We start from the raw sequence: 12,830 nt of genomic DNA on the forward strand, positions 1-12,830 counted from the left end.
CGTGGGCATAAAAGAAAATATCTTGACGTACAAGAGAAATAAATGCTACTAACGGGGAACAGAGTGTTTCATTGTTCTTTTTTTTATCACCAGCCACTTCATAAAAACCCGACAAAGCAGTTATTGCCTTTTAGCCTTCTCACTTCTCTTCCACTCACCTGTATCATTCTAAACAAGCCACAAGCGTGTAATCTACCCAGGGATCAGCCAATATCGTGCAGCACCACTCGGTAAGCGGTTAGTCGCTGCAGGACTTCATTCTCTCTCCTCGGTTTCCAATGCCGCTGTAATTTGCCTGTCTGTTTCAAGTGCCAGAAAAAGGTGCGAGAAAAACCAGAGCAAGGCGCTGGCCCAAGGCGAGAGAGCTAAAAGACCCAGGGGAGAGATACCTGCAAATAGGCTCAAAGTAGCAGTAGTAAAAATTTATATTGGATTCAGCTTGGCTGAAGCAGGACAGAGAAGCAAGACCGGATTTTTTTAGTTTAAATAAGACTCAGGAGAAAAGTGTGGGACCCTTTCCAGGGCAGTTTATCTGGGTTAAAGATTCCCTTTGAATATTCGCACCATGTTTTCCCAAGCATGGTCCACACATTGTCTTATTTAACAGCCACACACATACACACACGTACATATAATGCAGTTTAAAGTCATGGTGATTACTGTGCTTTTTCTCTGTGTGCCTTTATAGTTGAAAGCCCTCTCCATCCCCAAGTCTCCGCGTTTCGCTCTAACATGTTCCAGAACATCAAACTAAAACCACATTTTATGAATGAATAAAGCACAAAGAGATAAGAGTGTTTCTTACCCCCTTTCAGACCACCATTCACCCATCGAAGTCCGGTCCTGAATGAAACAAACACGTCGGAATGGCCCTGTCAAATTACCACTCTTCTACATGACGTTTATCACATTAAAAGGCCCCAAATTGATGCATGAAACTTTGAATGTTAAAGGTGCTTTGTCTTAATGTTTGGGTGGAGGCCGCTCTGGGTCATGCGTGTGTGGGTTTCACACATCTCGACATCTTGGGAGGTCAACAAATGGCCTCCAATCTGATCTGATCCACAAACATAACCTTCATTCTTCACTTTATTCACCACCGACGGATGCCAACCCCCGCTGAAGGCAACAGCCTCCATTCATCATTGGTTCCCACGTCTAAAAGCGGTGATTAGCTCAGTTTCCCGAGGAGATCTTGAACTAAGAGCTACTGAAAACACACATGTTGAACCTCCCTCTGAGCCCAAACCTAGACTGTAGATTAGTGTGGAAAGAAACCAGGATTTTACTTGTCCGTGTGAGTCTGTTTGCTCAAAGCCCTCTTGGGTACCAAAATCCAAGCATTTGTGGTTGCAGATCCTGCAAGTGAAAAAAAAAAAAAAAAAAGATCCAATAACAAAGAACACCGTTTGGTTTGGTTTGTTTTGAGATCGGAACACAAATTGACTAATTTGTAAAGGAAGAGGTAAATTTAGCCATAATTCCACGCGCCTATAACGTCTCCTTATTTTTTCCATCAGACATCTTTTATCATTACTGTAGATTTGGCTACAGAAATGAAGGGATAAACTCCATATATGACTTATCAAATTTAGCCTTCTCTAGTCAGATCTTGGTAAATCCCTGGAATATTTAAATACACTTCCATATTTTCATGAGCGTAGATTACAGAGTTCTTCCAGCGGATACAAGATGGATTTATTTCTGCTTCAATAGACCCGAAGTGGCTCTGTACAGTCTGGACACACACTTCCCTCATAGGCTCCAGCGTCCATAATCCCCGCTGCACAAATACATTGAAGTGTAGTTATTCATTTTGGCACAAGTCCATAATAATATGATTTGGAAGGTAAAGTGGACTTAACAGCCACTTATCGCTCTATATTAAAAAGTCTCTTCAGTTCAGGAAAACCTGCCTCCTGTGCCGAGTTTCCCATGAGAGATCCACTGGCACAGACTCTTTCAGTCTCCAGGTGCTTGTCCAGATCTTTGACTTGAACAGCTGGAAATTAATCACACAGTTCACATTCATAAAGTGACGTTAGAGAAAATAAAGCAGACATTTCTCCTGAGGACTCTTGAACTCGGTCTTATAAGGCCCCGTTCACACAGAGTCGGTTTTCAGCGACACTGTAACATTTTTGTTGGGATCTAGCCGCTTGTTCTTCGACGATTGTAGTCTCTCAGACTCATGCATGGACAGATTTCAACAAAAACAATAACGGATGGCGTTTTACTCAACCTGTTAAGCCTAACAAAATTACTGATACGGAATATTTATGAGCACTTTGTTCATCTGAGACGGGTTGCTGTTTTCTAAACAAGCTAGGAGGCTACTTCTTCTTCTTCTTCTTCTTCTTCTGTGGCGTTTTCTGGCAGTTTGCAAACGCTGTGCATTACCGCCATCAACTGGACGGAGATGTAATTCAGAAATCTATTTTCTTTATATCTTCAAATCACAAAACATTCGCACACATACTAAATCCATTCAGCTAATTTTGTAACTTTCAAATATTTAACAAGTGCTAGAATTATATCCTGTGACTGATGTTTCTTTAATAAATTAACCATTGTTACTGAACTCCCCATTACCCTTTCCAGTTAAGCTAGGAGTCAAAAGCACATGCGTATTTTGACATGCTAAAATCACAGCGCCATCTAGTGGTCAGGCATGACAACTACAGTGGATTGCGGTCTCTTCTTAACGTGAAACTTTTAATCTACATCCAAAAATATCGGCAGACTCCGAACAGCGGTCTTCTGCAAACGTAGAATAAAAAATATTTCCTGTTTTCTTTTTAAGCCTCCTGTTACATTTAGCTTACAGCTGTGACGCAGCTTTGCTTAGCCGATGGTAGATTCGTGCAACTAAACTAACAAAGTGAATTAATTATGAAGTGAAGAAAAATCATTGATAAAATATAACCATCAATGAACAGGAAATTAAACATATGCAGCTTTGTGCTATTTTTGGCTAGAAAATCTCTATCAAAGTTTGATTTTCTCTTCCTAACTTCTAAATTAATTTCATTCTGTTTGTATTTATTTTTAACCACTTCCATCAATGTGGAGTCCAAAGCCAAAGGAAACATCTTGTTTGAATAACAGAGATGTCACAGACTTTGACAAAATTATAATTTCTGTGTGAATACAAAGACAAACAGAAAGTCCCAGAGAAAAAGAAAAAAACAAGTTTAATTTACATTCTTCATCAAACAAAATGAAAGGTTTTTCTGGTATAATAAATTTTGATTACTCTTCTATCAAATGTGTTTCAAACATGTTTAATTATGGAATAATGCTCAAAAGTCAAAAGCTAATTTGAGCCAGGAGGTGAAAATTTCAGAGCAGTTCTCTGATTTCTGTAAAACATCCATGACTCGATTAATTTGCTTGTCATAAAAGGAAATCATGCATACACAACCTTGGAAAGATCCAACTAAAAGGTAAAGTAAACTTAAACAGATAAACAATACCAGTGAGAGGATGGTAATTAATTTAATACGACAAATTACTTCCAGAGTAATTAACCTGCAATTAATGTTGTTAAACATTTCTGTGTTGACGGAGGTTTCCCTGCTGTTAAACAACATTTTGACTGTGTAAAACTAAGACGTTCTCTGACTGCAGGGAGAACGTAATGTTGACTTTGCAGCACTCAAAAGGTTTTTTGCCCAACATCTTGGCCACCCATTTTACTGCAGGCAGTCCTGAGCAGCAGGGCAATATGGCCAATATGAAAATGCATAAATATACAGTGACAGAAATTAAGAAAATTAGGTACCATAGCAATAAATGTAGTCTTTATATTTGTAGAAAGAGATCATTTCATTTAAGTGTGTTAAATATGAAATATTTCCAGCTGTCCTTTTTGGTTTTTGAGCATGGCAAGTCAAAATAAAATAAAATAAAAAAAACACTACTGGTTTCTACCTTTGAACCTTCGTCATCTACATACAGATTGTTCTTCAGTCATTTTTAATGAGTTAGAAAATGCGCTCCAATGAGGCTCCGATGAGGCTCATTGGTCAAAAGGGGCCTTTTGAAAATAACGATCTTTCAGCAGGTAGTAAATATAAACCCACAGTTTCTTGTGTAAAAAATTTGTTTTTCATTCATCTGATGTAATATTCTAATCTCTAAGCTTTATATTTTCAATAGCTAGCTGAAGCAGAAAACCATCACAATTACCAGAAATAAGGGTTTGAAAACATCAGACTCTTAGAAATTAATCTATGCAGTGTGTTTCACTCTGTTAATTGAGTTGCTGAAATTCACGAACGTTCCAATGATAGTAATCGACCGAATGGCCAACATTTTCAGTCAAGTGTTTCATTTGATATTCATGCTATTTATTTTCATTCAAAGTCATGGAGCTAGTTATCAGACATGAATGTATCAGCTATGTATGTTTGGCTAACTTTCAATTAACCAATTTCAGGACCAGGAGGAGAAGCCAGAAGAGAATTACCAGGATATATAGTCTCTCCAGCTACTTTTGCGTTTATCTATTGGTCTTTTCCCGATGGGATCACCTTGGAAAAACCTCCAAAGAGATGTAACCAAGAGGCATCCTAGGAAAAGGGAGCCTGTTGAGTTGTCACATCTGTTCAGTGTAGAATGTGGAGGGACACATCAGGATGGTTTTTACAGGGAAAAAATTAAAAAAAATAAAGTGAAAAACAGGAGGTGGGAGTGATTTCTTACCATTGAGGGATCATGCTACTCAGCCTCCCTGGAAAAGCTTGTTCTCGGGTGTTGGAAAAGAGTCTCTGAGTGATTGTTGAGCCTTGGACTCGAGAGGATCAGTGTGCCTTTTATCCCGGTCGTTAAACTGGACTAGATCGAAGGGGTCGTGGGAGTTTTGTTGTCAAGTCATCATATGTTTTGTCCTTCATGGTATTTTATTGGGGTTGCTGCTGGACTTTAGTGTTCCTGAGTTTAGGTACCACATCAGGCACAAAGCCAAGCTTTTTCCAAGCGTCATTGCTCTGGTTTGTGGTTTGTCACTGATATTAAGGTGAAGCTCTGGATAGGCGGATGTCTGGTTTGGGAACTTATTTTCTAATGTTTTTAGATGCAACCCTGATTCAACACAGCTGAATCAAATAAATAGCTCCTTACCAGGCTTATGCCAAACTTGATGGCATGCTGAGGATGAAATTCAGTCATCTGATTCAGCTGTAGTGGAGATACGTTTGCAAAGCTTGAGTCGAAATGTGGAGTCTTTCATTTCAGAGGTTTGTTGAGGACAAAGCTGTAGGTGGCTTTGGTTTTGTACCATCTGTTTCTGCAGTTAGGAGAAAAAAAGTGTATTTTTTTTGTCTTTAGATAAAGCAATGAGCTGCTGTTATTTTTTTATTTTTTTTTGCAAAGTTCAATCTTTAGATGGTTTAATCAAACATATGTTAGCTTTATTTACAGGATGTTACAAAATGCTGAAGCTGCAGACCGTAGTTACATTTTAAAGAATATTTATCATTTCTTCTTCAGGGATCTGTTTTCCTGTCCTGCTGTGTGTAACTGTGGAGCTGAAGCAAAATAGAAAGTGGTTATTAAAACGCGTTTCACGACAGACCAATACAAACATTTTAATACAGCGTTCAATACAAAGTATCTTTATTTACCTGCTTAAATGTTGTGATTTTTACATTAAATCTAATAAACAAGCCTCGTTGGAATGCATATTGTAATTTATTGAATATGCATTGCTACCAGGCTGAACAACGTGTTTAACATCACTGGATACCTGCTCAGTGTTTCTGTGGCAGACTGTCAGACAAACTACCTGCAAGATGTCAGAACAGAGAAGTCACAGCCTTCTCCCTGTGCTCTCAATGAGTTCCTATCCAGAAGTTGACTTCCTGAGATTGTTATAGTCAGCACCAGCAAATCTCATATGAGTAAGTTCAAGGCATTGCCACCCAGCCTCGACTGAAAAACTATGTTGTTCATAACAATCAAAAAAGTGTAAAAAAAAAATAATAATTCAAATTCTTTGGTGCTCAGCCGTTTTACGTCTTCAAAGTGTCGCCCTGCTGTCACGCAACTCTTACAGGTTTCAGTGTCTCATTCTCAGTCAGATGATCTTTGCAGGAGAACGATGTTTCCTGTGTGTCCACATTTCAGCAGAGAGATGGAGAAAATTATTCACAGTAGAAAGACCTCAAAACTTTAGTATCTTATGCCAGATTATTAAAGAATCCGAAACAATCGACAATGGGAATATATCTGTAGAGCAATATTTCAAAACTGAAATCAAGCATGTGAGGAATGAATGCGCGTTAAAGCATCTTCAAAGCATCTCACAATCGATGACCGAGGTGCTTATTTGATCTGTGAGCTCGGTAAAATATCCTCGTCTCTTTATCTGATTCTACCCACGATAAGGCTGAACAGAAACCATCCGAGCGACTGAACCTCGTCTGACCCCGTGGGAGATGCGGGGCAGCTGGAGAACGAATCATCGCCACGTGAACCACATCCGCTGTCTCTTTCTACGTTCTGTCGCTGTTTACTTCCACAGCATGTGTCCCCCATCTTACTCGGGCCAGAAAAGGCCGAGCTGGCGAACGATGACAGATCCAGGAGACGGCCCAGGCAGGAGTTGTTTTGTTTGAGGAAAAGAGGCTTAGCAGCTGTCAGCGACGAGACAAACAGACGGAGGGGGAATCCTCACGCTAATACAGTCTTACATCAGTTACCAGCAACACAAATCTTTATGAGCGAATAAATTATTTCCTGGACAAATACGGGAAACAAGTCTCTTAGCGAGTTTAAACAAAGGTTTGCATGTTTAGAATAGATAATCTGGACTCAAGAGGGGCATTTTTTCCCTGTCCGAATCGGCAGACATGGAGAACAGTACAGCTTTGATGAAGGGAAACTCAAGTTTTAGTTTCTGTAATTAGAGAGCAATGAACGAAAATCCGCTCCTGGGAATTTGAAGAAATGCAAAGAAATAATAGGAATAGAGAACGCGTTGCAGAGACCCATTGCCTCCGGCTAGCAACAAGCCAGCCTTCAAGATTTTTCCCATTCCTCTTGCCATTCTCCTCTTCCTCCACTCAAATTAGATTTTTTTTTTCCTGTCACAGGAGGATTCAGGAACATGTAAGAGTGGGTGTGTGGACATATATGTGTGTGTGTGTGTGTGTGGAGCTGGGGGTTGATGGACAGATGGATGTAAGTCCCGCGGTTGGGCATTCAAAGTATCACATTCTTCTATTTTCAGCTGACTCCTTATTGCTCCCAGTTGTTGCATTAAATAAAGTGGGGCCTAGAAAAAGGAAAGGTTGGGGTGTTGCTTCCTGAATCCCCAACACTTTGTTCCCTGGAAACTCTTCATTTGCAAGAAACGTCACAGTAGCTAAATCAACCATTAGCGCACAAGGAGCATGAAGCGGTTTTGAGACCAAAGACTGACGTAGGACAGTCTGGTTTTAGCAGATTATCTCTACAGAAGTGGTGTCTAGAAATTGTGTCGTTCAGTTTGGATCTGTTTACCCAAAACATGTATTTTTTTCCCCCCTCTGGTTTTCTTGGATTTTCTCACACAAATAAAAAGTTTAAGAAGATGGGTCTGCCTGTGGGCCCCCCTTTGTCAGACCTTGAGCTGCGTGATTTTGTACCCCTTATATATAAGGAGGAGCTATATGTGGAGTCTGAGATACAGAGCCTCAGGCCAACTAATAAACACATGTACACACACACACACACACACATCTACGTTACAGTTCAGACGGAGTTCATTGTGTGCTCTACGTTGCCATCCTGTTCCCAAGGAGCCGTTTGTGTACTTACCAGAGAGCGCTGGAGAAAGTTACGTTCCAGATGCAGTTTTCCATCGTATAACTTTCTCGTTTTTGAGGTTTGAGTTTTCGTCACCGATTCTGAACCATAAAACAACATTTAAAAGCAACATTTAAAATGTTGCTTTCTAACTTTCCTGACATCAATTAGATACTTAAGGAGTAAGGGGCAATGTCTTCTTGCCTCATGTTAGTTTGGAGGCACCCGGTATAAAAGATAGTTGTTAGTACTTTAAGAACAACGACAGACTTTACAGAGTTGAAATTTTTAACTTTCTTCAGGATCTAATATTACCTAGTGTGGTCGGTGTGTACCCTGAAGTGTCTCGTTCTGTCTCTGCCTAAATGAACCGCTAACTTGTCTTGAATATTGTTTCCTTTGAACAGCTTCTTATATCTTTAACTATGCTGATGTACTGATACTAACAGTAGATTGTTTTGATTAGTTTAGGTATTGCTTAGAAGTGAAGGGTCACTGATTGGAAAAGAAAATCACGTTTTTGATTTGTCAAATGGCCAATCTTGGATCAAGGGTGATCAGGCTCAAAATGACCCAGTTCTGGTCACCAGCCGATTTCTTGGTTTATCTCTTAATTGTGACAGTAGTCCTTCTGGTCCCCAACAAGTGACTGTTGTTAATGGCAGTATTATAAGTTTGGTCCCAGTGGTTTTCAACAATACCAAATTTTTATTAAAAAGGGGTCTTGATCTATACATTTATTTTTAATTTAGACCAATCTCTAGGAACCCTGTTTTCTCTCCATATCTGCTACTCCACGATTCCATTTGGAGGGAACTTAGTATTTAATTTACTTACAGTGACACTGGCGTCCTACTTGAAGCTTCTCATTAATAGTTCAATATGTAAAATATTTTTATTGATAAAAACTGAAACTGAAAAGCTTACACTCACAAAACATTCAAATATAAACTACGGTTTGGTAAACCTTCGCTCCAAAATAGATGTCTTTGCAGTCACATTGCAATATAAGTCTGTGCAATATGTGCAGCCTGGATGCAGTATTCAGTAGGATATCATGTTTCAGATGTCTTGCATTCACACCCTGCCTGTCTATCGTATAGTTGGCCAGATGAATGAGCTCAAACTGGCCTCAATGCACATGCCTGATGTGTATTTTGAGTGAGTGAAATAATAAACCTCACACACAGTAGTGCACTCATTGTGTAGAGTCATAGGAAAGTTTGCTAATCTTAGTATTTTGGATGCAGTTTGAAGCAGTATTGTCCGTTACTGTGCATGTCGTCTTGACGTTGCAGGTCTGCTTGTTAAAACATACAACCTTATTCTGCTCTGAAACTACGGGGCTGTTTTAAAGTTCCTTCTTTAATTTGGACTCCATCTGATCATATCTAGTGCAAACTGTAAAATACTTAAACTTGAACTGGGACTATTTCATGCTGGGAAGAGATTTATTAAAAACCCATAACTTAAACATTTATTCAATTTGAGCACATAACAGGATCATTACCCTGCTGTTTCTGGCATTAGGACCACCTTAGACGGGGTCCCGCTTGAAAACTGCAGTACTCAGAGAAGAAGAAATCTTGAATGAATGATTATGCTGATTAAAAAGTAGTTAGTTATATGTTCAACTTTTGCTTGTGGAAGCAAAAAGCAGTGATTCTAAAAAAAAATGTCTTCTTAATGTCTCCTTCTATTGCATCCTCACATCTGCTTAAAATCAGGCAAAGTTTTGCTATTCAGTTGTAAACTCTATACATACTTAAAATAATCAGCAGCTAGGAAGAGAGAGAAAGCAGAAATAAGGACTTTCCCTTGCTTCTTGTAGTTATAAATCCTTCTCTGGCTCATGCATTGCCATATTAAAGACAAATGAACAGCAAAACTAACAGAAAGGTCGATAAGTCTTTATTTCAGCATTTAACGTTCCGCTCTGGAACAGGAATCTGAACTATGTCTGCAATTACTGTATTCCAGCAAGACTGCTTTTCCCATTAATCCCTCAAACTGATCCAGCTCTCCATCAGTTTGTCATCACCCACCTTCGTTCGGCCTCAAATCTGCCACTCAGGACTAATCACACTCCCACATTTCAGTCAACCTGACGCCTGCTCCTTCAGAAGTTGGCAAAGAAAAACTTGTTGGCATGCGGACTGCCGCTGTCAAAGTCTCAAAAAAATAAGGTGGAGCGAGGGTGGTGCATGCTGACTCGCGTATTGTAACACCCATACCTGCACTTTAAATGCGTTTAAAATTATTAATTGTGGAGCTCATTAATATAAACACCACCTGCGTGAGTTAGTAGGCTTGAATCTATTAACCTAATGTAGGCCTGAATCTGTTTCCAACCCTCTGTTTCACTTATTGCCACTTTTTTTAATCACCAAAAAAAAAGTTTTCTTGAAACTGAAACATTCAAACGCACTTGAGAATTTTAACAAAGACCCTAATTCGGAAAGTGTGGATTGGGAAATGGAGCCAATCGTCATCTTGAGTTTACTTTAGCTGTTGCTCTGCCACTTCCGTAATCCTTTGGCTCCGAGACTATTTATAGGATGTTGATGTTGCGTAAAGGAAGGAAAGAAGGATTAGAGTGGGAGACATGGAGGAGAATGAGCGAGCTCTTTGATATAGCTGGCAGAGTCAGGAAATGATTAGGCTGCTACAATAACGCCAATAATGACGATAGAGAAAACATGTCTGCAGCCACAAGCACTTAGTGTCAGGAACTCTGTATGCTTCCTATTTCATTGCGAACGCACGGGAACATGGAAGTTTTCAAGTGTTTCAGAGTCGTTTCAGTCCATAGAGAAGCAAACTGAACATTTATTCCTCTCGCTTCTTGGGCTCACATAAGTGCTTTATATTAAAAATCGCTTTAAAGGACCCCTAATAACTCCAGTGCTATAGAGGAGAAGTAAATGTGACTACATGCAGCTAGCATTACATTTTTTTTATCCAGATTTAAAAGTTTAACTATATTAAAATATTAGCAATTTATTTATTGAATATTATCTATTTTTTCCCCTAAGTGACAGTGTTGCTTTTTAATTTATTTGTAAAGTGTTTAGAATCCAACTATAACTTACAATTCTTACAAAAATACACTAAGATGCTTTGAAAGCAATTCATCAATATTATCTTTAGCTTTCAGGAAGCAACTGTGTTTTAATCTTTGAAAGCAGATTTCTTAAAGTAACTTGGCACACAGGTTTGCTCAGCTAATTATGTTCTGCCAGTCAGGGTAATGCTGTTAGCGCCACTGCTGTGCCTCATTGTCCTCGTGTTTGCTTTGCTAATTAGAGAAAACACAATGTTCAGTCTATTCCTCACCTGCTTGCTCTTTTATCTGCATGTTTTTAGCTGCTCGTCTTCTTACTGGTCACTTGAATTGGCCTCAGTTCTCACAAAACTATAAAAAGTGGAAAAAAAAAAAAACATCTCTGCAAAGTAACAGCATATAAATTGATACACATCAGCATCTGTACAGCAGTGATTCATGTTCCTGCTTCAGCATGGGGATCTTGCAGCAGATGGACGTTGGCTCAGGGGCAAATAATTTATTTCCACGTCCCTCAGCAGCACTCCTGCTATATATCACTGCGTTCCTCCTCTATCGGCTGCAGAGAAATCTTTTTACCAGGAAGGCAGAGTTTCAAGTTGCATCCATGAAAGTGTTAGACGGGAGCGGCGGGGGCTCAGAGTTGATGTGCGAAACTTGTGAAACGAAAACTACTGTATGTTGTAAAATCAGCACTTTATTTTTTTAAAGCTCTTTTCATTATTTTGGGAATAAAAAGTAATAAAATCCCCAATTTGCTTTCCCCTCTGTCTCTTGACGTGCTGATTTAGGAGACTTATTCCTCTCTGTGTCTCTGCAGGGCCTCCAGGAAAACGCGGACGCATCGGAAGAAGAGGGGAACCTGGTGAGCAAAACCCGTCTCCCATTTCATTTCGTTCTCTTCCTCTCCTTCTCTTTTGTCACTCACTCACTCCTTTTCCCTGTGAACTTCTTTCCTTTTTCCGGGTGAGCAGACGGGCTCTAGCTGAGGGCTGGTAAAGGCAGTGATCCATGACTCAGGTCACAGGATGGTGGGCTGCTTGTTCTCCTCGTTGCGACCTATCATGAGCCAGCGTCGCTTTAATTTCCACCATGTGGCTGCGGTAACTTTGCCCAGATGTCGGTCGATGTCGCTGAGCGGTAGCAGCTGCAGCCGATCGACCCTAATGAGTCTCCATCGCCAGCATCGCTGCGCGACGTTATCGTTTCGTTTCTGTCCAAACCACTGGATGCTCATTATGGAACCGACGCAGCGACTCTTGCCAGACGAAAGGTCACCGTGACAGATGTTCTGCAAGTTTGACTCATCTTGATTTTCAGATGTTTCTCAGGAAGTGGAGGCTCCAAAAACAGAATTAGATCATGGCATCTCATACTGCAGGAGTCAGTGGGAAGGACGCCAGCTTACCGATGAGTCGTTGTTGTGGATGAGTAATAGACGAGAGCTATCCTTGTGAATGCGATGGTTAAGTAATGCAGATCCCTCTGTCAACACACATCGAGGCAAGACTGCAGTATTGTGCGGAAGATGGGGGGGCAAATCATATTCTTTGTCAAAGCAATACTGGCTTATAGTTTAAGTCTAGAAGTTGCACAGCATAGCAAACAAAAAAATAATCGAATGAAAATGAATAAAAAAGCAGCCAAGTTACAAAGAAAGCTTTAAAAAAAAAAAAAAAGAAAAATCAAAAGCCAGGGGCACTTTAACCGATTCAGTGAAATTTAAAAGAAATGAAGATTAACCCAAGAGTTTTGCACTGTATCAAAATATGCACAAGTCGTTGTTTTCAATCGCATAATGCATTCGTCTTGTTTCCCTCCTTTAACGTAAACACACAAAACCTTGGTAGTGTTCCCCAAAACAGCTGGACATGGTTATTTTTGGAAATGCCTTCTAAAACAAGATTTCAATTTGTCATGGCTTTTTTTTTTTTTTTTTAGCTGAAGGTTTTGGAGTAGCAGTGAGCATTTGCAG

At 39.8% G+C, this 12,830-nt stretch overlaps 1 protein-coding gene across 1 annotated transcript in view; it reads left to right on the plus strand.

The window, feature by feature from the left end:
• Window positions 1-12,830, plus strand: part of LOC106954981 (collagen alpha-1(XXIII) chain-like) — a 141,305-nt gene that overhangs the window by 104,976 nt on the left and 23,499 nt on the right. The window contains exon 3 of the mRNA XM_015044873.1: window positions 11,676-11,720. Within this exon, the coding sequence (XP_014900359.1) occupies window positions 11,676-11,720 (45 nt within the window). The remainder of the gene's footprint in view (window positions 1-11,675; window positions 11,721-12,830) is intronic.

This window comes from Poecilia latipinna, unplaced genomic scaffold, assembly GCF_001443285.1.
Source record: "Poecilia latipinna isolate Pla-1442-1.1 unplaced genomic scaffold, P_latipinna-1.0 Scaffold694, whole genome shotgun sequence".
In the NCBI taxonomy this organism is placed as follows: Eukaryota; Metazoa; Chordata; class Actinopteri; order Cyprinodontiformes; family Poeciliidae; genus Poecilia; species Poecilia latipinna.